Genomic DNA, 24,846 nt, shown 5'->3' with positions numbered 1-24,846 from the left:
TGGTATGATATATGACCCTGCTGTGTGTTCCATAATGTGGTAGGATATATGACCCTGCTGTCTGTTCCATAATGTGGTATGATATATGACCCTGCTGTGTGTTCCATAATGTGGTATGATATATGACCCTGCTGTGTGTTCCATAATGTGGTAGGATATTTGACCCTGCTGTGTGTCTGTTCCATAATGTGGTATGATATATGACCCTGCTGTGTGTTCCATAATGTGGTATGATATATGACCCTGCTGTGTGTTCCATAATGTGGTAGGATATATGACCTGTCAGTCTGTTCCATAATGTGGTAGGATATATGATCCTGCTGTGTGTCTGTTCCATAATGTGGTAGGATATATGACCCTGCTGTGTGTCTGTTCCATAATGTGGTAGGATATATGACCCTGCTGTGTGTCTGTTCCATAATGTGGTAGGATATATGACCCTGCTGTGTGTCTGTTCCATAATGTGGTAGGATATATGACCCTGCTGTGTGTCTGTTCCATAATGTGGTAGGATATATGACCCTGCTGTGTGTCTGTTCCATAATGTGGTAGGATATATGACCCTGCTGTGTGTCTGTTCCATAATGTGGGAGGATATATGACCCTGCTGTGTGTCTGTTCCATAATGTGGTAGGATATATGACCCTGCTGTGTGTCTGTTCCATAATGTGGTACGATATATGACCCTGCTGTGTGTCTGTTCCATAATGTGGTACGATATATGACCCTGCTGTGTGTCTGTTCCATAATGTGGTATGATATATGACCCTGCTGTGTGTTCCATAATGTGGTATGATATATGACCCTGCTGTGTGTCTGTTCCATAATATGGTAGGATATATGACCCTGCTGTGTGTCTGTTCCATAATGTGGTAGGATATATGACCCTGCTGTGTGTCTGTTCCATAATGTGGTAGGATATATGAACTGTCTGTGTGTCTGTTCCATAATGTGGTAGGATATATGACCCTGCTGTGTGTCTGTTCCATAATGTGGTAGGATATATGACCCTGCTGTGTGTCTGTTCCATAATGTGGTAGGATATATGACCCTGCTGTGTGTCTGTTCCATAATGTGGTAGGATATATGACCCTGCTGTGTGTCTGTTCCATAATGTGGTAGGATATATGACCCTGCTGTCTGTTCCATAATGTGGTAGGATATATGACCCTGCTGTCTGTTCCATAATGTGGTAGGATATATGACCCTGCTGTGTGACTGTTCAATAATGTGGTAGGATATATGACCTGTCTGTGTCTCTGTTCCATAATGTGGTAGGATATATGACCTGTGTGTCTGTTCCATAATGTGGTATGATATATGACCCTGCTGTGTGTCTGTTCCATAATGTGGTAGGATATATGACCCTGCTGTGTGTCTGTTCCATAATGTGGTAGGATATATGACCCTGCTGTGTGTCTGTTCCATAATGTGGTAGGATATATGACCCTGCTGTGTGTCTGTTCCATAATGTGGTAGGATATATGACCCTGCTGTGTGTCTGTTCCATAATGTGGTAGGATATATGACCCTGCTGTGTGTCTGTTCCATAATGTGGTAGGATATATGACCCTGCTGTGTGTCTGTTCCATAATGTGGTAGGATATATGACCTGTCTGTGTGTCTGTTCCATAATGTGGTAGGATATATGACCTGTGTGTCTGTTCCATAATGTGGTAGGATATATGACCCTGCTGTGTGTCTGTTCCATAATGTGGTATGATATATGACCCTGCTGTGTGTCTGTGTGTTCCATAATGTGGTAGGATATATGACCCTGCTGTGTGTCTGTTCCATGATGTGGTAGGATATATGACCCTGCTGTGTGTCTGTTCCATAATGTGGTAGGATATATGACCCTGCTGTGTGTCTGTTCCATAATGTGGGAGGATATATGACCCTGCTGTGTGTCTGTTCCATAATGTGGTAGGATATATGACCCTGCTGTGTGTCTGTTCCATAATGTGGTAGGATATATGACCCTGCTGTGTGTCTGTTCCATAATGTGGTAGGATATATGACCCTGCTGTGTGTCTGTTCCATAATGTGGTAGGATATATGACCCTGCTGTGTGTCTGTTCCATAATGTGGTAGGATATATGACCCTGCTGCGTGTTACATAATGTGGTAGGATATATGACCCTGCTGTGTGTCTGTTCCATAATGTGGTAGGATATATGACCCTGCTGTGTGTCTGTTCCATAATGTGGTAGGATATATGACCCTGCTGTGTGTCTGTTCCATAATGTGGTAGGATATATGACCCTGCTGTGTGTCTGTTCCATAATGTGGTAGGATATATGACCCTGCTGTGTGTCTGTTCCATAATGTGGTAGAATATATGACCCTGCTGTCTGTTCCATAATGTGGTAGGATATATGACCCTGCTGTGTGTCTGTTCCATAATGTGGTAGGATATATGACCCTGCTGTGTGTCTGTTCCATAATGTGGTAGGATATATGACCCTGCTGTGAGTTCCATAATGTGGTATGATATATGACCCTGCTGTGTGTCTGTTCCATAATGTGGTAGGATATATGACCCTGCTGTGTGTTCCATAATGTGGTATGATATATGACCCTGCTGTGTGTCTGTTACATAATGTGGTAGGATATATGACCCTGCTGTGTGTCTGTTCCATAATGTGGTAGGATATATGACCCTGCTGTGTGTCTGTTCCATAATGTGGTAGGATATACGAATTGTGTGTGACTGAGTGTGTGTATTGGATAATGTGGTGTGTATACTATGTGTGTATGATGTGTGTGTATTGGATAATGTGGTGTGTATACTATGTGTGTATGATGTGTGTGTATTGGATAATGTGATGTGTATGCTATGTGTGTATGATGTGTGTGTATTGGATAATGTGGTGTGTATACTATGTGTGTATGATGTGTGTGTATTGGATAATGTGGTGTGTATACTATGTGTGTATGATGTGTGTGTATTGGATAATGTGGTGTGTATACTATGTGTGTATGATGTGTGTGTATTGGATAATGTGATGTGTATACTATGTGTGTATGATGTGTGTGTCTGCAGGAACATGGAGTGGCTGCAGGGTGGCCACAGCTGTCAGTGAGTCATCGTCCATCCACAGTGATGCCCTGTTCGACCCGGGGCCTGGTACTCCTGATCTGGGTCTGGACCGGGACATATCTCTGGGCTCTACAGGTCCTGGTCTGGACCGGGACATCTCTCTGGGCTCTAAAGGTCCTGGTCGGGACATCTCTCTGGACTATAAAGGTCCTGGTCTGGGTCGGGACATCTCTCTGGGCTCTAAAGGTCCTGGTCGGGACATCTCTCTGGGCTCTAAAGGTCCTGGTCGGGACATCTCTCTGGGCTATAAAGGTCCTGGTCGGGACATCTCTCTGGACTCTACAGGTCCTGGTCTGGGTCGGGACATATCTCTGGGCTCTACAGGTCCTGGTCTGGACCGGGACATCTCTCTGGGCTCTAAAGGTCCTGGTCTGGGTCGGGACATCTCTCTGGGCTCTAAAGGTCCTGGTCTGGGTCGGGACATATCTCTGGGCTCTAAAGGTCCTGGTCTGGGTCGGGACATCTCTCTGGGCTCTAAAGGTCCTGGTCGGGACATCTCTCTGGGCTCTAAAGGTCCTGGTCTGGGTCGGGACATCTCTCTGGGCTATAAAGGTCCTGGTCTGGGTCGGAACATCTCTCTGGGCTCTAAAGGTCCTGGTCTGGGTCGGGACATCTCTCTGGGCTCTAAAGGTCCTGGTCGGGACATCTCTCTGGGCTCTAAAGGTCCTGGTCTGGGTCGGGACATCTCTCTGGGCTATAAAGGTCCTGGTCTGGGTCGGAACATCTCTCTGGGCTATAAAGGTCCTGGTCTGGACCGGGACATCTCTCTGGACTCTACAGGTCCTGGTCTGGGTCGGAACATCTCTCTGGGCTATAAAGGTCCTGGTCTGGACCGGGACATCTCTCTGGACTCTACAGGTCCTGGTCTGGGTCGGGACATAGACTCCCTACAGGAGCGGACACATAAAGTATGGACAGGATTTAGGAGCAGTGCTTGACTTGGACAGAAAAAAAGTTGGCAGAGGCATATATGTGTGTGTGTTTTAAATCAACAATATCGATGTTTGTCCAATCAGATGATTTCAGTGGAACAATGTGAACGGTTTTATTATGCTGAATACCGTTCTGACTACCGTGTTAGAGAGACATTAACAGTAAATAGCTCAACTATAAAACGTATTTCATTTGACACAGTGTTACTGGCGCTCGAGCCCGTCAGGAGTGTTGATATTTGGATCTGAACGTTTCTACGGCGACGCGCTCAGGGAAGGAACATGGCAAGCGCTGTCATGTATGAAGAATGAACACGTACAAGAGGCGTGGATACATAGTTTTAATGAAGAATAAACACCAACTTAGAGGCGTGGATACCTACTGCTCATTATTTAAAGGTCGTTGTATTTCTCGGTCTCATTGTAATGAAAAATAACAATTATTAAAATGCGTTCTTGGTGCGTGACAGTGCTTTCCACTTTAATTCCCTGAGCGCGTCGCCGTAGAAACCATCAGTATCACCTCACCTGTGAGCCCGGTTGCTCCCACTGGTTCCTCGTTACCGTAATTTATCAGGGAGCATCGACCAATCAACGCACCTGGGTGAACATGAGTTGGGCGTGTGCCAAACTCCCGAGGACGCGCGCAGTCAGAATCAACAGACGGATGAATAGACGGAACCTGTAGCTCACAGACAGATAGCCCAATTAACTCACGGGGAGCTCCAGGTAGACTATAGTTTGATAGGTATCTAGATGTAACATGTGTGTAGGTCATAGCCTACTAATCTTGAGTCCCTTGCCAAGTGAGAGGCGCGTTACTTTGCTCCCCCAAATTGACGGATTACCAAGATGCGCGTGCTGATAATGATGAGTTCCGTTATTATTCTCCTCCCGGTCTAACGACACCGTTCCTTTATTCTCCTGTCTGTGTTTGTAGCGTTACAGAATGCATCAGTACGCCAGCCAAGACAAGATTCCGGTAAGTAACTCCGCAAAAGGTTGACTTTCTGCTAACTGTTGATTCTGCTCCTGCGTTTGTTTGTTGTGACATGCCAAATCCTTTCCCAGTACATACGTTTGCAAAACTTATGTGAACTGAAAACATGTTTTTGTCAAAGAGTGTTTTATGTCGCCTGGCTGGTTATTACTGTAGAGATTGTCCTCCATTTATGCTGTCAAGGAGACCTCTCATCTAAAAGGTCTTGCTGAATTATTTAACCCGACATTACCAGACTTGATATTACCTCATCAGTGGGCTCCTACCCTGGTCCTGTATAGATACAGGGTGGTCTCCTACCCTGGTCCTGTATAGATACAGGGTGGTGTCCTACCCTGGTCCTGTATAGATACAGGGTGGTCTCCAACCCTGGTCCTGTATAGATACAGGGTGGTCATCAGTGGTCTCCAACCCTGGTCCTGTATAGATACAGGGTGGTCTCCAACCCTGGTCCTGTATAGATACAGGGTGGTCTCCTACCCTGGTCCTGTATAGATACAGGGTGGTCTCCAACCCTGGTCCTGTATAGATACAGGGTGGTCTCCTACCCTGGTCCTGTATAGATACAGGGTGGTCTCCAACCCTGGTCCTGTATAGATACAGGGTGGTCTCCAACCCTGGTCCTGTATAGATACAGGGTGGTCTCCAACCCTGGTCCTGTATAGATACAGGGTGGTCTCCAACCCTGGTCCTGTATAGATACAGGGTGGTCTCCAACCCTGGTCCTGTATAGATACAGGGTGGTCATCAGTGGTCTCCTACCCTGGTCCTGTATAGATACAGGGTGGTCATCAGTGGACTCCAACCCTGGTCCTGTATAGATACAGGGTGGTGTCCTACCCTGGTCCTGTATAGATACAGGGTGGTCATCAGTGGTCTCCACCCCTGGTCCTGTATAGATACAGGGTGGTCTCCAACCCTGGTCCTGTATAGATACAGGGTGGTCTCCTACCCTGGCCCTGTATAGATACAGGGTGGTCTCCTACCCTGGTCCTGTATAGATACAGGGTGGTCAATAGTGGTCTCCAACCCTGGTCCTGTATAGATACAGGGTGGTCTCCAACCCTTGTCCTGTATAGATACAGGGTGGTCATCAGTGGTTTCCAACCCTGGTCCTGTATAGATACAGGGTGGTCTCCTACCCTGGTCCTGTATAGATACAGGGTGGTCATCAGTGGTGTCCTACCCTGGTCCTGTATACAGTGAGGGAAAAAAGTATTTGATCCCCTGCTGATTTTGTTCGTTTGCCCACTGACAATGAAATGATCAGTCTGTAATTTTAATGGTAGGTTTATTTGAACAGTGAGAGACAGAATATCAACAAAAAAGTCCAGAAAAACGCATGTCAAAAATGTTATAAATTGATTTGCATTTTAATGAGGGAAATAAGTATTTGACCCCTCTGCAAAACATGACTTAGTACTTGGTGGCAAAACCCTTGTTGGCAATCACAGAGGTCAGATGTTTCTTGTAGTTGGCCACCAGGTTTGCACACATCTCAGGAGGGATTTTGTCCCACTCCTCTTTGCAGATCTTCTTCAAGTCATTAAGGTTTCGAGGCTGACGTTTGGCAACTCGAACCTTCAGCTCCCTCCACAGATTTTCTATGGGATTAAGGTCTGGAGACTGGCTAGGCCACTCCAGGACCTTAATGTGCTTTTTCTTGAGCCACTCCTTTGTTGCCTTGGCCGTGTGTTTTGGGTCATTGTCATGCTGGAATACCCATCCACGACCCATTTTCAATACCCTGGCTGAGGGAAGGAGGTTTTCACCCAAGATTTGACGGTACATGGCCCCGTCCATCGTCCCTTTGATGCTGTGAAGTTGTCCTGTCCCCTTAGCAGAAAAACACCCCCAAAGCATAATGTTTCCACCTCCATGTTTGACGGTGGGGATGGTTTCTTGGGGTCATAGGCAGCATTCCTCCTCCTCCAAACACGGCAAGTTGATTTGATGCCAAAGAACTCCATTTTGGTCTCATCTGACCACAACACGTTCACCCAGTTATCCTCTGAATCATTCAGATGTTCATTGGCAAACTTCAGACGGGCATGTATATGTGCTTTCTTGAGCAGGGGGACCTTGCGGGCGCTGCAGGATTTCAGTCCTTCACGGCGTAGTGTGTTACCAATTGTTTTCTTGGTGACTATGGTCCCAGCTGCCTTGAGATCATTGACAAGATCCTCCTGTGTAGTTCTGGGCTGATTCCTCACCATTCTCATGATCATTGCAACTCCACGAGGTGAGATCTTACATGGAGCCCCAGGCCAAGGGAGTTTGACAGTTCTTTTGTGTTTCTTCCAATTGCAAATAATCGCACCAACTGTTGTCACCTACTCACCAAACTGCTTGGCAATGGTCTTGTAGCCCATTCCAGCCTTGTGTAGATCTACAATCTTGTCCCTGACATCCTTGGAGAGCTCTTTGGTCTTGGCCATGGTGGAGAGTTTGGAATCTGATTGATTGATTGCTTCTGTGGACAGGTATCTTTTATACAGGTAAGAAACTGAGATTAGGAGCACTCCCTTTAAGAGTGTGCTCCTAATCTCAGCTCGTTACCTGTATGAAAGACACCTGGGAGCCAGAAATCTTTCTGATTGAGAGGGGGTCAAATACTTATTTCCCTCATTAAAATGCAAATCAATTTATAACATTTTTGACATGCGTTTTTCTGGATATTTTTGTTGTTATTCTGTCTCTCACTGTTCAAATAAACCTACCATTAAAATTATAGACTGATCATTTCTTTGTCAGTGGGCAAACGTACAAAATCAGCAGGGGATCAAATACTTTTTTCCCTCACTGTAGATACAGGGTGGTCATCAGTGGTCTCCTACCGTGGTCCTGTATAGATACAGGGTGGTCATCAGTGGTCTCCAACCCTGGTCCTGTATAGATACAGGGTGGTCTCCAACCCTGGTCCTGTATAGATACAGGGTGGGCTCCTACCCTGGTCCTGTATAGATACAAGGTGGTCTCCAACCCTGGTCCTGTATAGATACAGGGTGGTCTCCTACCCTGGTCCTGTATAGATACAGGGTGGTCTCCTACCCTGGTCCTGTATAGATACAGGGTGGTCTCCAACCCTGGTCCTGTATAGATACAGGGTGGTCTCCAACCCTGGTCCTGTATAGATACAGGGTGGCCGCCTACCCTGGTCCTGTATAGATACAGGGTGGTCGCCTACCCTGGTCCTGTATAGATACAGGGTGGGCTCCTTCCATGGTCCTGTATAGATACAGGGTGGGCTCCTACCCTGGTCCTGTATAGATACAGGGTGGTGATCAGTGGTTTCCAACCCTGGTCCTGTATAGATACAGGGTGGTCTCCTACCCTGGTCCTGTATAGATACAGGGTGGTCTCCAACCCTGGTCCTGTATAGATACAGGGTGGTCACAAGTGGTCTCCAACCCTGGTCCTGTATAGATACAGGGTGGTCGCCTACCCTGGTCCTGTATAGATACAGGGTGGTCTCCTACCATGGTCCTGTATAGATACAGGGTGGGCTCCTACCCTGGTCCTGTACAGATACAGGGTGATCATCAGTGGTCTCCTACCCTGGTCCTGTATAGATACAGGGTGGTCTCCTACCATGGTCCTGATAGATACAGGGTGGTGTCCTACCCTGGTCCTGTACAGATACAGGGTGATCATCAGTGGTCTCCAACCCTGGTCCTGTATAGATGCAGGATGATCATCAGTGGTCTCCAACCCTGGTCCTGTATAGATACAGGGTGATCATCAGTGGTCTCCAACCCTGGTCCTGTATAGATAGAGGGTGGTCTCCAACCCTGGTCCTGTATAGATACAGGGTGGTGTCCTACCCTGGTCCTGTATAGATACAGGGTGGTCTCCAACCCTGGTCCTGTATAGATACAGGGTGGTCTCCAACCCTGGTCCTGTATAGATACAGGATGGTCTCCTACCCTGGTCCTGTATAGATACAGGGTGGTCTCCAACCCTGGTCCTGTATAGATACAGGGTGGTGTCCTTCCCTGGTCCTGTATAGATACAGGGTGGTCATCAGTGGTCTCCAACCCTGGTCCTGATAGATACAGGGTGGTCTCCTGCCCTGGTCCTGTATAGATACAGGGTGGTCATCAGTGGTCTCCAACCCTGGTCCTGATAGATACAGGGTGGTCTCCTGCCCTGGTCCTGTATAGATACAGGGTGGTCTCCTACCCTGGTCCTGTATAGATACAGGGTTGTGTCCTACCCTGGTCCTGTATAGATACAGGGTGGTCATCAGTGGTCTCCACCCCTGGTCCTGTATAGATACAGGGTGGTGTCCTGTATAGATACAGGGTGGTCTCCTACCCTGGTCCTGTATAGATACAGGGTGGTGTCCTACCCTGGTCCTGTATAGATACAGGGTGGTCATCAGTGGTCTCCAACCCTGGTCCTGTATAGATACAGGGTGGTCATCAGTGGTCTCCAACCTTGGTCCTGTATAGATACAGGGTGGTCTCCTACCCTGGTCCTGTATAGATACAGGGTGGTCATCAGTGGTCTCCTACCCCTGGTCTGTATAGATACAGGGTGAGCATCAGTGGTCTCCAACCCTGGTCCTGTATAGATACAGGGTGGTCATCAGTGGTCTCCTACCCCTGGTCCTGTATAGATACAGGGTGGTGTCCTACCCTGGTCCTGTATAGATACAGGGTGGTCATCAGTGGTGTCCAACCCTGGTCCTGTATAGATACAGGGTGATCATCAGTGGTCTCCAACCCTGGTTCTGTATAGATTCAGGGTGGTCATCAGTGGTGTCCAACCCTGGTCCTGTATAGATACAGGGTGATCATCAGTGGTCTCCAACCCTGGTTCTGTATAGATACAGGGTGGTCATCAGTGGTCTCCAACCCTGGTCCTGAATAGATACAGGGTGGTCTCCTACCCTGGTCCTGTATAGATACAGGGTGGTTTCCAACCCTGGTCCTGTATAGATACAGGGTGGTCATCAGTGGTCTCCTACCATGGTCCTGTATAGATACAGGGTGGGCACCTACCCTGGTCCTGTATAGATACAGGGTGATCATCAGTGGTCTCCAACCCTGGTCATGTATAGATGCAGGGTGATCATCAGTGGTCTCCAACCCTGGTCCTGTATAGATGCAGGGTGATCATCAGTGGTCTCCAACCCTGGTCCTGTATAGATACAGGGTGATCATCAGTGGTCTCCAACCCTGGTCCTGTATAGATACAGGGTGGTCATCAGTGGTCTCCAACCCTGGTCCTGTATACATACAGGGTGGTCTCCAACCCTGGTCCTGTATAGATACAGGGTGGTCTCCTACCCTGGTCCTGTATAGATACAGGGTGGTCATCAGTGGTCTCCAACCCTGGTCCTGTGGAGATACAGGGTGGTCATCAGTGGTCTCCAACCCTGGTCCTGATAGATACAGGGTGGTCATCAGTGGTCTCCTACCCTGGTCCTGTATAGATACAGGATGGTCTCCTACCCTGGTCCTGTATAGATACAGGGTGGTCATCAGTGGTCTCCAACCCTGGTCCTGTATAGATACAGGGTGGTGTCCTACCCTGGTCCTGTATAGATACAGGGTGGTCTCCAACCCTGGTCCTGTATAGATACAGGGTGGTCATCATCAGTGGTCTCCAACCCTGGTCCTGTATAGATACAGGGTGGTCATCAGTGGTTTCCAACCCTGGTCCTGTATAGATACAGGGTGGTCTCCAACCCTGGTCCTGTATAGATACAGGGTGGTGTCCTACCCTGGTCCTGTATAGATACAGGGTGGTCATCAGTGGTCTCCAACCCTGGTCCTGATAGATACAGGGTGGTCTCCTGCCCTGGTCCTGTATAGATACAGGGTGGTCTCCTGCCCTGGTCCTGTATAGATACAGGGTGGTCTCCAACCCTGGTCCTGTATAGATACAGGGTGGTCATCAGTGGTCTCCTACCCTGGTCCTGTATAGATACAGGGTGGTTTCCAACCCTGGTCCTGTATAGATACAGGGTGGTCTCCAACACTGGTCCTGTATAGATACAGGGTGGTGGCCTACCCTGGTCCTGTATAGATACAGGATGGTCTCCAACCCTGGTCCTGATAGATACAGGGTGGTCTCCTGCCCTGGTCCTGTATAGATACAGGGTGGTCTCCTGCCCTGGTCCTGTATAGATACAGGGTGGTCTCCTACCCTGGTCCTGTATAGATACAGGGTGGTCTCCTACCCTGGTCCTGTATAGATACAGGGTGGTGTCCTACCCTGGTCCTGTATAGATACAGGGTGGTCATCAGTGGTCTCCAACCCTGGTCCTGTATAGATACAGGGTGGTCTCCTACCCTGGTCCTGTATAGATACAGGGTGGTCATCAGTGGTCTCCACCCCTGGTCCTGTATAGATACAGGATGGTCTCCTACCCTGGTCCTGTATAGATACAGGGTGGTCATCAGTGGTCTCCAACCCTGGTCCTGTATAGATACAGGGTGGTGTCCTACCCTGGTCCTGTATAGATACAGGGTGGGCTCCTACCCTGGTCTTGTATAGATACAGGGTGGTCATCAGTGGTCTCCAACCCTGGTCCTGTATAGATACAGGGTGATCATCAGTGGTCTCCTACCCTGGTCCTGTATAGATACAGGGTGGGCTCCTACCCTGGTCCTGTATAGATACAGGGTGGTCTCCAACCCTGGTCCTGTATAGATACAGGGTGGTCTCCTACCCTGGTCCTGTATAGATACAGGGTGGTCATCAGTGGTCTCCAACCCTGGTCCTGTATAGATACAGGGTGGTCATCAGTGGTCTCCAACCCTGGTCCTGAATAGATACAGGGTGGTCTCCTACCCTGGTCCTGTATAGATACAGGGTGGTTTCCAACCCTGGTCCTGTATAGATACAGGGTGGTCATCAGTGGTCTCAAACCCTGGTCCTGTATAGATACAGGGTGGGCACCTACCCTGGTCCTGTATAGATACAGGGTGATCATCAGTGGTCTCCAACCCTGGTCATGTATAGATGCAGGGTGATCATCAGTGGTCTCCAACCCTGGTCCTGTATAGATACAGGGTGGTCATCAGTGGTCTCCTACCATGGTCCTGTATAGATACAGGGTGGGCACCTACCCTGGTCCTGTATAGATACAGGGTGATCATCAGTGGTCTCCAACCCTGGTCATGTATAGATGCAGGGTGATCATCAGTGGTCTCCAACCCTGGTCCTGTATAGATGCAGGGTGATCATCAGTGGTCTCCAACCCTGGTCCTGTATAGATACAGGGTGATCATCAGTGGTCTCCAACCCTGGTCCTGTATAGATACAGGGTGGTCATCAGTGGTCTCCAACCCTGGTCCTGTATACATACAGGGTGGTCTCCAACCCTGGTCCTGTATAGATACAGGGTGGTGTCCTACCCTGGTCCTGTATAGATACAGGGTGGTCATCAGTGGTCTCCAACCCTGGTCCTGTGGAGATACAGGGTGGTCATCAGTGGTCTCCAACCCTGGTCCTGATAGATACAGGGTGGTCATCAGTGGTCTCCTACCCTGGTCCTGTATAGATACAGGATGGTCTCCTACCCTGGTCCTGTATAGATACAGGGTGGTCATCAGTGGTCTCCAACCCTGGTCCTGTATAGATACAGGGTGGTGTCCTACCCTGGTCCTGTATAGATACAGGGTGGTCTCCAACCCTGGTCCTGTATAGATACAGGGTGGTCATCAGTGGTCTCCAACCCTGGTCCTGTATAGATACAGGGTGGTCATCAGTGGTTTCCAACCCTGGTCCTGTATAGATACAGGGTGGTCTCCAACCCTGGTCCTGTATAGATACAGGGTGGTGTCCTACCCTGGTCCTGTATAGATACAGGGTGGTCATCAGTGGTCTCCAACCCTGGTCCTGATAGATACAGGGTGGTCTCCTGCCCTGGTCCTGTATAGATACAGGGTGGTCTCCTGCCCTGGTCCTGTATAGATACAGGGTGGTCTCCAACCCTGGTCCTGTATAGATACAGGGTGGTCATCAGTGGTCTCCTACCCTGGTCATGTATAGATACAGGGTGGTCTCCAACCCTGGTCCTGTATAGATACAGGATGGTCTCCAACACTGGTCCTGTATAGATACAGGGTGGTGTCCTACCCTGGTCCTGTATAGATACAGGATGGTCTCCAACCCTGGTCCTGATAGATACAGGGTGGTCTCCTGCCCTGGTCCTGTATAGATACAGGGTGGTCTCCTGCCCTGGTCCTGTATAGATACAGGGTGGTTTCCTACCCTGGTCCTGTATAGATACAGGGTGGTCTCCTACCCTGGTCCTGTATAGATACAGGGTGGTGTCCTACCCTGGTCCTGTATAGATACAGGGTGGTCATCAGTGGTCTCCAACCCTGGTCCTGTATAGATACAGGATGGTCTCCTACCCTGGTCCTGTATAGATACAGGGTGGTCATCAGTGGTCTCCAACCCTGGTCCTGTATAGATACAGGGTGGTGTCCTACCCTGGTCCTGTATAGATACAGGGTGGGCTCCTACCCTGGTCCTGTATAGATACAGGGTGGTCATCAGTGGTCTCCAACCCTGGTCCTGTATAGATATAGGGTGATCATCAGTGGTCTTCTACCCTGGTCCTGTATAGATACAGGGTGGGCTCCTACCCTGGTCCTGTATAGATACAGGGTGGTCTCCAACCCTGGTCCTGTATAGATACAGGGTGGTCTCCTACCCTGGTCCTGTATAGATACAGGGTGGTCATCAGTGGTCTCCAACCCTGGTCCTGTATAGATACAGGGTGGTCTCCAACCCTGGTCCTGTATAGATACAGGGTGGTCATCAGTGGTCTCCAACCCTGGTCCTGTATAGATACAGGGTGGTCATCAGTGGTCTCCAACCCTGGTCCTGTATAGATACAGGGTGGTCATCAGTGGTCTCCAACCCTGGTCCTGTATAGAAACAGGGTGGTCATCAGTGGTCTCCAACCCTGGTCCTGTATAGACACAGGATGGTCTCCTACCCTGGTCCTGTATAGATACAGGGTGGTGTCCAACCCTGGTCCTGTATAGATACAGGGTGGTGTCCTACCCTGGTCCTGTATAGATACAGGGTGGTCATCAGTGGTTTCCAACCCTGGTCCTGTATAGATACAGGGTGGTCTCCAACCCTGGTCCTGTATAGATACAGGGTGGTCATCAGTGGTCTCCAACCCTGGTCCTGTATAGATACAGGATGGTCTCCTACCCTGGTCCTGTATAGATACAGGGTGGTCATCAGTGGTCTCCAACCCTGGTCCTGTATAGATACAGGGTGGTGTCCTACCCTGGTCCTGTATAGATACAGGGTGGGCTCCTACCCTGGTCCTGTATAGATACAGGGTGGTCATCAGTGGTCTCCAACCCTGGTCCTGTATAGATATAGGGTGATCATCAGTGGTCTTCTACCCTGGTCCTGTATAGATACAGGGTGGGCTCCTACCCTGGTCCTGTATAGATACAGGGTGGTCTCCAACCCTGGTCCTGTATAGATACAGGGTGGTCTCCTACCCTGGTCCTGTATAGATACAGGGTGGTCATCAGTGGTCTCCAACCCTGGTCCTGTATAGATACAGGGTGGTCTCCAACCCTGGTCCTGTATAGATACAGGGTGGTCATCAGTGGTCTCCAACCCTGGTCCTGTATAGATACAGGGTGGTCATCAGTGGTCTCCAACCCTGGTCCTGTATAGATACAGGGTGGTCATCAGTGGTCTCCAACCCTGGTCCTGTATAGAAACAGGGTGGTCATCAGTGGTCTCCAACCCTGGTCCTGTATAGATACAGGGTGGTCTCCAACCCTGGTCCTGTATAGATACAGGGTGGTCATCAGTGGTCTCCAACCCTGGTCCTGATAGATACAGGGTGGTCTCCTGCCCTGGTCCTGTATAGATACAGGGTGGTCTCCAACCCTGGTCCTGTATAGATACAGGGTGGTCTCCTGCCCTGGTCCTGTATAGATACAGGGTGGTCTCCAACCCTGGTCCTGTATAGATACAGGGTGGTCATCAGTGGTCTCCAACCCTGGTCCTGTATAGATACAGGATGGTCTCCAACCCTGGTCCTGATAGATACAGGGTGGTCTCCTGCCCTGGTCCTGTATAGATACAGGGTGGTCTCCAACCCTGGTCCTGTATAGATACAGGGTGGTCTCCAACCCTTGTCCTGTATAGATACAGGGTGGTGTCCTACCCTGGTCCTGTATAGATACAGGGTGGTCATCAGTGGTCTCCAACCCTGGTCCTGTATAGATACAGGGTGGTCTCCTACCCTGGTCCTGTATAGATACAGGGTGGTCATCAGTGGTCTCCACCCCTGGTCCTGTATAGATACAGGATGGTCTCCTACCCTGGTCCTGTATAGATACAGGGTGGTCATCAGTGGTCTCCAACCCTGGTCCTGTATAGATACAGGGTGGTGTCCTACCCTGGTCCTGTATAGATACAGGGTGGTCTCCAACCCTGGTCCTGTATAGATACAGGGTGATCATCAGTGGTCTCCAACCCTGGTCCTGTATAGATACAGGGTGGGCTCCTACCCTGGTCCTGTATAGATACAGGGTGGTCATCAGTGGTCTCCAACCCTGGTCCTGTATAGATACAGGGTGATCATCAGTGGTCTCCTACCCTGGTCCTGTATAGATACAGGGTGGGCTCCTACCCTGGTCCTGTATAGATACAGGGTGGTCTCCAAACCTGGTCCTGTATAGATACAGGGTGGTCTCCTACCCTGGTCCTGTATAGATACAGGGTGGTCATCAGTGGTCTCCAACCCTGGTCCTGTATAGATACAGGGTGGTCATCAGTGGTCTCCAACCCTGGTCCTGAATAGATACAGGGTGGTCTCCTACCCTGGTCCTGTATAGATACAGGGTGTTTTCCAACCCTGGTCCTGTATAGATACAGGGTGGTCATCAGTGGTCTCCAACCCTGGTCCTGTATAGATACAGGGTGGGCACCTACCCTGGTCCTGTATAGATACAGGGTGATCATCAGTGGTCTCCAACCCTGGTCATGTATAGATGCAGGGTGATCATCAGTGGTCTCCAACCCTGGTCCTGTATAGATACAGGGTGGTCATCAGTGGTCTCCTACCATGGTCCTGTATAGATACAGGGTGGGCACCTACCCTGGTCCTGTATAGATACAGGGTGATCATCAGTGGTCTCCAACCCTGGTCATGTATAGATGCAGGGTGATCATCAGTGGTCTCCAACCCTGGTCCTGTATAGATGCAGGGTGATCATCAGTGGTCTCCAACCCTGGTCCTGTATAGATACAGGGTGATCATCAGTGGTCTCCAACCCTGGTCCTGTATAGATACAGGGTGGTCATCAGTGGTCTCCAACCCTGGTCCTGTATACATACAGGGTGGTCTCCAACCCTGGTCCTGTATAGATACAGGGTGGTGTCCTACCCTGGTCCTGTATAGATACAGGGTGGTCATCAGTGGTCTCCAACCCTGGTCCTGTGGAGATACAGGGTGGTCATCAGTGGTCTCCAACCCTGGTCCTGATAGATACAGGGTGGTCATCAGTGGTCTCCTACCCTGGTCCTGTATAGATACAGGATGGTCTCCTACCCTGGTCCTGTATAGATACAGGGTGGTCATCAGTGGTCTCCAACCCTGGTCCTGTATAGATACAGGGTGGTGTCCTACCCTGGTCCTGTATAGATACAGGGTGGTCTCCAACCCTGGTCCTGTATAGATACAGGGTGGTCATCAGTGGTCTCCAACCCTGGTCCTGTATAGATACAGGGTGGTCATCAGTGGTTTCCAACCCTGGTCCTGTATAGATACAGGGTGGTCTCCAACCCTGGTCCTGTATAGATACAGGGTGGTGTCCTACCCTGGTCCTGTATAGATACAGGGTGGTCATCAGTGGTCTCCAACCCTGGTCCTGATAGATACAGGGTGGTCTCCTGCCCTGGTCCTGTATAGATACAGGGTGGTCTCCTGCCCTGGTCCTGTATAGATACAGGGTGGTCTCCAACCCTGGTCCTGTATAGATACAGGGTGGTCATCAGTGGTCTCCTACCCTGGTCCTGTATAGATACAGGGTGGTCTCCAACCCTGGTCCTGTATAGATACAGGGTGGTCTCCAACACTGGTCCTGTATAGATACAGGGTGGTGTCCTACCCTGGTCCTGTATAGATACAGGATGGTCTCCAACCCTGGTCCTGATAGATACAGGGTGGTCTCCTGCCCTGGTCCTGTATAGATACAGGGTGGTCTCCTGCCCTGGTCCTGTATAGATACAGGGTGGTCTCCTACCCTGGTCCTGTATAGATACAGGTTGGTCTCCTACCCTGGTCCTGTATAGATACAGGGTGGTGTCCTACCCTGGTCCTGTATAGATACAGGGTGGTCATCAGTGGTCTCCAACCCTGGTCCTGTATAGATACAGGGTGGTCTCCTACCCTGGTCCTGTATAGATACAGGGTGGTCATCAGTGGTCTCCACCCCTGGTCCTGTATAGATACAGGATGGTCTCCTACCCTGGTCCTGTATAGATACAGGGTGGTCATCAGTGGTCTCCAACCCTGGTCCTGTATAGATACAGGGTGGTGTCCTACCCTGGTCCTGTATAGATACAGGGTGGTCTCCAACCCTGGTCCTGTATAGATACAGGGTGATCATCAGTGGTCTCCAACCCTGGTCCTGTATAGATACAGGGTGGTCATCAGTGGTCTCCAACCCTGGTCCTGTATAGAAACAGGGTGGTCATCAGTGGTCTCCAACCCTGGTCCTGTATAGACACAGGATGGTCTCCTACCCTGGTCCTGTATAGATACAGGGTGGTGTCCAACCCTGGTCCTGTATAGATACAGGGTGGTGTCCTACCCTGGTCCTGTATAGATACAGGGTGGTCATCAGTGGTTTCCAACCCTGGTCCTGTATAGATACAGGGTGGTCTCCAACCCTGGTCCTGTATAGATACAGGGTGGTCATCAGTGGTCTCCAACCCTGGTCCTGATAGATACAGGGTGGTCTCCTGCCCTGGTCCTGTATAGATACAGGGTGGTCTCCAACCCTGATCCTGTATAGATACAGGGTGGTCATCAGTGGTCTCCAACCCTGGTCCTGTATAGATACAGGGTGGTCTCCAACCCTGGTCCTGATAGATACAGGGTGGTCTCCTGCCCTGGTCCTGTATATATACAGGGTGGTCCCTACCCTGGTCCTGTATAGATACAGGGTGGTGTCCTACCCTGGTCCTGTATAGATACAGGGTGGTCATCAGTGGTCTCCACCCCTGGTCCTGAATAGATACAGGATGGTCTCCTACCCTGGTCCTGTATAGATACAGGGTGGTGTCCTACCGTGGTCCTGTATAGATACAGGGTGGTCTCCTACCCTGGTCCTGTATAGATACAGGGTGGTCATCAGTGGTCTCCTACCCCTGGTCTGTATAGATACAGGGTGATCATCAGTGGTCTCCAACCCTGGTCCTGATAGATACAGGGTGGTCATCAGTGGTCTCCTGCCCTGGTCCTGTATAGATACAGGGTGGTCATCAGTGGTCTCCACCCCTGGTCCTGAATAGATACAGGATGGTCTCCTACCCTGGTCCTGTATAGATACAGGGTGGTGTCCTACCGTGGTCCTGTATAGATACAGGGTGGTCTCCTACCCTGGTCCTGTATAGATACAGGGTGGTCATCAGTGGTCTCCTACCCCTGGTCTGTATAGATACAGGGTGATCATCAGTGGTCTCCAACCCTGGTCCTGATAGATACAGGGTGGTCATCAGTGGTCTCCTGCCCTGGTCCTGTATAGATACAGGGTGGTCTCCAACCCTGGTCCTGTATAGATACAGGGTGGTCATCAGTGGTCTCCAACCCTGGTCCTGTATAGATACAGGGTGGTCATCAGTGGTCTCCAACCCTGGTCCTGATAGATACAGGGTGGTCATCAGTGGTCTCCAACCCTGGTCCTGTATAGATACAGGGTGGTCTCCAACCCTGGTCCTGTATAGATACAGGGTGGTCTCCAACCCTGGTCCTGTATATATACAGGGTGGTCTCCAACCCTGGTCCTGTATAGATACAGGATGGTCTCCAACCCTGGTCCTGATAGATACAGGGTGGTCTCCTGCCCTGGTCCTGTATAGATACAGGGTGGTCTCCAACCCTGGTCCTGTATAGATACAGGGTGGTCTCCAACCCTGGTCCTGTATAGATACAGGGTGGGCTCCAACCCTGGTCCTGATAGATACAGGGTGGTCTCCTGCCCTGGTCCTGTATAGATACAGGGTGGTCTCCTGCCCTGGTCCTGTATAGATACAGGGTGGTCCCTACCCTGGTCCTGTATAGATACAGGGTGGTGTCCTACCCTGGTCCTGTATAGATACAGGGTGGTCATCAGTGGTCTCCACCCCTGGTCCTGAATAGATACAGGATGGTCTCCTACCCTGGTCCTGTATAGATACAGGGTGGTGTCCTACCGTGGTCCTGTATAGATACAGGGTGGTCTCCTACCCTGGTCCTGTATAGATACAGGGTGGTCATCAGTGGTCTCCTACCCCTGGTCTGTATAGATACAGGGTGATCATCAGTGGTCTCCAACCCTGGTCCTGATAGATACAGGGTGGTCATCAGTGGTCTCCTGCCCTGGTCCTGTATAGATACAGGGTGGTCTCCAACCCTGGTCCTGTATAGATACAGGGTGGTCATCAGTGGTCTCCAACCCTGGTCCTGTATAGATACAGGGTGGTCATCAGTGGTCTCCAACCCTGGTCCTGATAGATACAGGGTGGTCATCAGTGGTCTCCAACCCTGGTCCTGTATAGATACAGGGTGGTCTCCTGCCCTGGTCCTGTATAGATACAGGGTGGTCATCAGTGGTCTCCAACTCTGGTCCTGTATAGATACAGGGTGGTCTCCAACCCTGGTCTTGTATAGATACAGGGTGGTGACCTACCCTGGTCCTGTATAGATACAGGGTGGTCTCCTGCCCTGGTCCTGTATAGATACAGGGTGGTGTCCTACCCTGGTCTTGTATAGATACAGGGTGGTCATCAGTGGTCTCCAACCCTGGTCCTGTATAGAAACAGGGTGATCATCAGTGGTGTCCAACCCTGGTCCTGTATAGATACAGGGTGGTGTCCTACCCTGGTCCTGTATAGATACAGGGTGGTCTCCAACCCTGGTCCTGTATAGATACAGGGTGATCATCAGTGGTCTCCAACCCTGGTCCTGTATAGATACAGGGTGGTCATCATTGGTCTCCAACCCTGGTCCTGTATAGATACAGGGTGGTCTCCTACCCTGGTCCTGTATAGATACAGGGTGGTCATCAGTGGTCTCCAACCCTGGTCCTGATAGATACAGGGTGGTCATCAGTGGTCTCCAACCCTGGTCCTGTATAGATACAGGGTGGTCTCCTACCCTGGTCCTGTATAGATACAGGGTGGTCATCAGTGGTCTCCAACTCTGGTCCTGTATAGATACAGGGTGGTCTCCAACCCTGGTCTTGTATAGATACAGGGTGGTGACCTACCCTGGTCCTGTATAGATACAGGGTGGTCTCCTGCCCTGGTCCTGTATAGACACAGGGTGGTGTCCTACCCTGGTCTTGTATAGATACAGGGTGGTCATCAGTGGTCTCCAACCCTGGTCCTGTATAGAAACAGGGTGATCATCAGTGGTGTCCAACCCTGGTCCTGTATAGATACAGGGTGGTCTCCAACCCTGGTCCTGTATAGATACAGGGTGGTCTCCTACCCTGGTCCTGTATAGATACAGGGTGGTCTCCTACCCTGGTCCTGTATAGATACAGGGTGGTCTCCTACCCTGGTCCTGTATAGATACAGGGTGATCATCGGTGGTCTCCAACCCTGGTCCTGTATAGATACAGGGTGATCATCAGTGGTCTCCAACCCTGGTCCTGTATAGATACAGGGTGGTCATCATTGGTCTCCAACCCTGGTCCTGTATAGATACAGGGTGGTCTCCTACCCTGGTCCTGTATAGATACAGGGTGGTCATCAGTGGTCTCCAACCCTGGTCCTGTATAGATACAGGGTGGTCATCAGTGGTCTCCAACCCTGGTCCTGTATAGATACAGGGTGATCATCAGTGGTCTCCAACCCTGGTCCTGTATAGATACAGGGTGGTCTCCTACCATGGTCCTGTATAGATACAGGGTGGTCACCTACCCTGGTCCTGTATAGATACAGGGTGGTCTCCTACCCTGGTCCTGTATAGATACAGGGTGGTCTCCTACCCTGGTCCTGTATAGATACAGGGTGGTCTCCTATCCTGGTCCTGTATAGATGCAGGGTGGTCATCAGTGGTCTCCTACCCTGGTCCTGTATAGATACAGGGTGGTCTCCAACCCTGGTCCTGTATAGATACAGGGTGGTCTCCAACCCTGATCCTGTATAGATACAGGGTGGTCTCCAACCCTGGTCCTGTATAGATACAGGGTGGTCTCCAACCCTGGTCCTGTGCAGGGAGTGCAGGCTTTAGTCCCAGCCCAGCATTAACACCTGATTGCACAAATCAAGTTGAGGATGAGTTGATTAGTTGAATCGTGTGTATTCAGATAGAAATAGATGATGTAGAACAGATGTCTCTTATGTAGAATAAGGTGTCAGGTCTATAGACAGTACCAGTCAACAGTTGTCTCTTATGTAGAATAAGGTGTCAGGTCTATATACAGTACCAGTCAACAGATGTCTCTTATGTAGAATAAGGTGTCAGGTCTATATACAGTACCAGTCAACAGATGTCTCTTATGTAGAATAAGGTGTCAGGTCTATAGACAGTACCAGTCAACAGTTGTCTCTTATGTAGAAGGTGTCAGGTCTATAGACAGTACCAGTCAACAGTTGTCTCTTATGTAGAAGGTGTCAGGTCTATATACAGTACCAGTCAACAGTTGTCTCTTATGTAGAAGGTGTCAGGTCTATAGACAGTACCAGTCAACAGTTGTCTCTTATGTAGAATAAGGTGTCAGGTCTATATACAGTACCAGTCAACAGATGTCTCTTATGTAGAATAAGGTGTCAGGTCTATATACAGTACTAGTCAACAGATGTCTCTTATGTAGAAGGTGTCAGGTGACAGGTCTATATACAGTACCAGTCAGAAGTTTGGACACACCTACTCATTCCAGGGTTTTCTTTATTTTTTAAACTATTTTCTACATTGTAGAATAACAGTGAAGACAAAAACCATGAAATAACACATATGGAATCATGTAGTAACCAAACGAGTGTTATACAAATCAAAATATATTTTATATTTGAGATTCTTAAAAGTAACCACCCTTTGCCTTGATAACAGCTTTGCACACTCTTGGCATTCTGTTTGAGCCAATCAGTTGTGTTGTAACAAGGTAGGGGTGGTATACAGAAGATGGCCCTATTTGGTAAAATACCAAGTCCATATTATGGTAAGAACAGCTCAAATAAGAAAAGAGAAATGACTGTCTATCATTATTTTAAGACATGAAGGTCAGTTAATCCGGAAGATTTCAAGAACATTGAACTTTTCTTCAAGTGCAGTAGCAAAAACCATCAAGCGTTATGATGAAACTGGCTCTCATGAGGACCTCCACAGGAAAGGAAGACCCAGAGTTACCTCTGCTCAGAGGATAAGTTCATTAGAGTTAACTGCACTCAGATTACAGTTCAGAGGAGACTGCGTGAATCAGGCCTTCATGGTTGAATTGCTGCAAAGAAACCACCAGTAAAGGACACCAATAATAAGAAGAGACGTGCTTGGGCCAAGAAACACGACCAATGGCCATTAAGATTGGTGGAAATCTGTCCTTTGGTCTGATGAGTCCAAATGTGAGATTTTTGGTTCCAACCGCCGTGTCTTTGTGAGACGCAGAGTAGGTGAACGGTTGATCTCCTTGTGTGGTCCACACCATGAAGCATGGAGAAGGAGGTGTGATGGTGGTGGTGGGGGGTGCTTTGCTGGTGACAATGTCTGTGATATTTTTAGACTTCAAGGCACACTGAACCAACATGACTACCACAGCTTTCTGCAGCGATACGCCACCCCATCTGGTTTGCACTTAGTCCCACTATCATTTGTTTTTCACAGGACAATGACCCAACACACCCCCAGGCTGTGTAAGGGCTATTTAACCAAAAAGCAGAGTGATGGAGTGCTGCATCAGATGACCTGGCCTCCACAATCACCTGACCTCAACCCAATTGAGATGGTTTGGGATGAGTTGGACTGCAGAGTGAAGGAAAAGCAGCCAACAAGTGCTCAGCATATGTGGGAACTCCTTCAAGACTGTTGGAAAAGCATTCCAGGTGGCTACCTGCATTCCAAAGGGTGGCTACTTTGAAGAATTTAAAATATTTTGATTTGTTTAATTAACACTTGTTTGGTTACTACATGATTCCATATATGCTATTTCATAGTTTTGATGTCTTTACTATTATTCTACAATGTAGAAAATATAAAGAAAAACCCTTGAATGAGGTAACTTCTGACTGGTACTGTAGAACTTCTGACTGGTACTGTAGAACTTCTGACTGGTACTGTACAACTTCTGACTGGTACTGTAGAACTTCTGACTGGTACTGTAGAACTTCTGCAACTTTCAATAAAGTTGACCTGCTATTCACCCTCCTCAGAACCAGGGAGGGGTGTGTTCATCTGTGTTTTAGATTTTTTTTTTGTTGAAATTTACTACTTCTGCCCTACTGAACAGTTACTGACCAGTCCACTGTCTCCTCTCCTCAAGGGAGGGGGTGTTGGACCAGCAGGTTAGGGTGTTAGTTAGTTACTGACCAGTCCCCTGTCTCCTCTCCTCCAGGGAGGGGGTGTTGGACCAGCAGGTTAGGGTGTTAGTTAGTTACTAACCAGTCCCCTGTCTCCTCTCCTCCAGGGAGGGGGTGTTGGACCAGCAGGTTAGGGTGTTAGTTAGTTACTGACCAGTCCCCTGTCTCCTCTCCTCCAGGGAGGGGGTGTTGGACCAGCAGGTTAGGGTGTTAGTTAGTTACTGACCAGTCCCCTGTCTCCTCTCCTCCAGGGAGGGGGTGTTGGACCAGCAGGTTAGGGTGTTAGTTAGTTACTGACCAGTCCCCTGTCTCCTCTCCTCCAGGGAGGGGGTGTTGGACCAGCAGGTTAGGGTGTTAGTTAGTTACTGACCAGTCCCCTGTCTCCTCTCCTCCAGGGAGGGGGTGTTGGACCAGCAGGTTAGGGTGTTAGTTAGTTACTGACCAGTCCCCTGTCTCCTCTCCTCCAGGGAGGGGGTGTTGGGCCAGCAGGTTAGGGTGTTAGTTAGTTACTGACCAGTCCCCTGTCTCCTCTCCTCCAGGGAGGGGGTGTTGGACCAGCAGGTTAGGGTGTTAGTTAGTTACTGACTAGTCCCCTCTCCTCCAGGGAGGGGGTGTTGGACCAGCAGGTTAGGGTGTTAGTTAGTTACTGACCAGTCCCCTGTCTCCTCTCCTCCAGGGAGGGGGTGTTGGACCAGCAGGTTAGGGTGTTAGTTAGTTACTGACCAGTCCCCTCTCCTCTCCTCCAGGGAGGGGGTGTTGGACCAGCAGGTTGGGGTGTTAGTTAGTTACTGACCAGTCCCCTGTCTCCTCTCCTCCAGGGAGGGGGTGTTGGACCAGCAGGTTAGGGTGTTAGTTAGTTACTGACCAGTCCCCTGTCTCCTCTCCTCCAGGGAGGGGGTGTTGGACCAGCAGGTTAGGGTGTTAGTTAGTTACTGACCAGTCCCCTGTCTCCTCTAGGGAGGGGGTGTTGGGCCAGCAGGTTAGGGTGTTAGTTAGTTACTGACCAGTCCCCTGTCTCCTCTCCTCCAGGGAGGGGGTGTTGGACCAGCAGGTTAGGGTGTTAGTTAGTTACTGACCAG

The 24,846-nt window shown here is 49.5% G+C and overlaps 1 protein-coding gene across 2 annotated transcripts in view; it reads left to right on the top strand.

The window, feature by feature from the left end:
• Positions 1 to 4,283: 4,283 nt before the first annotated feature.
• Positions 4,284 to 24,846, top strand: part of ano2b (anoctamin 2b) — a 191,303-nt gene continuing 170,740 nt past the window's right edge. Inside the window, exons 1-2 of one of the 2 annotated variants that reach the window (XR_011666777.1) lie at positions 4,284 to 4,764; positions 4,976 to 5,017. Coding sequence is in view for 1 of the 2 variants with exons in the window: in XM_071331598.1 (XP_071187699.1) it covers positions 4,985 to 5,017 (33 nt within the window). In the remaining variant the exon portion in view is untranslated. Of the gene's footprint in view, positions 5,018 to 24,846 lie in introns of both variants that reach the window. The other variant, XM_071331598.1, reaches the window with a different exon arrangement.

This window comes from Salvelinus alpinus, chromosome 11 (assembly GCF_045679555.1).
Source record: "Salvelinus alpinus chromosome 11, SLU_Salpinus.1, whole genome shotgun sequence".
Taxonomy (NCBI): Eukaryota; Metazoa; Chordata; class Actinopteri; order Salmoniformes; family Salmonidae; genus Salvelinus; species Salvelinus alpinus.
This window is presented reverse-complemented; position numbering and strand designations above follow the sequence as displayed.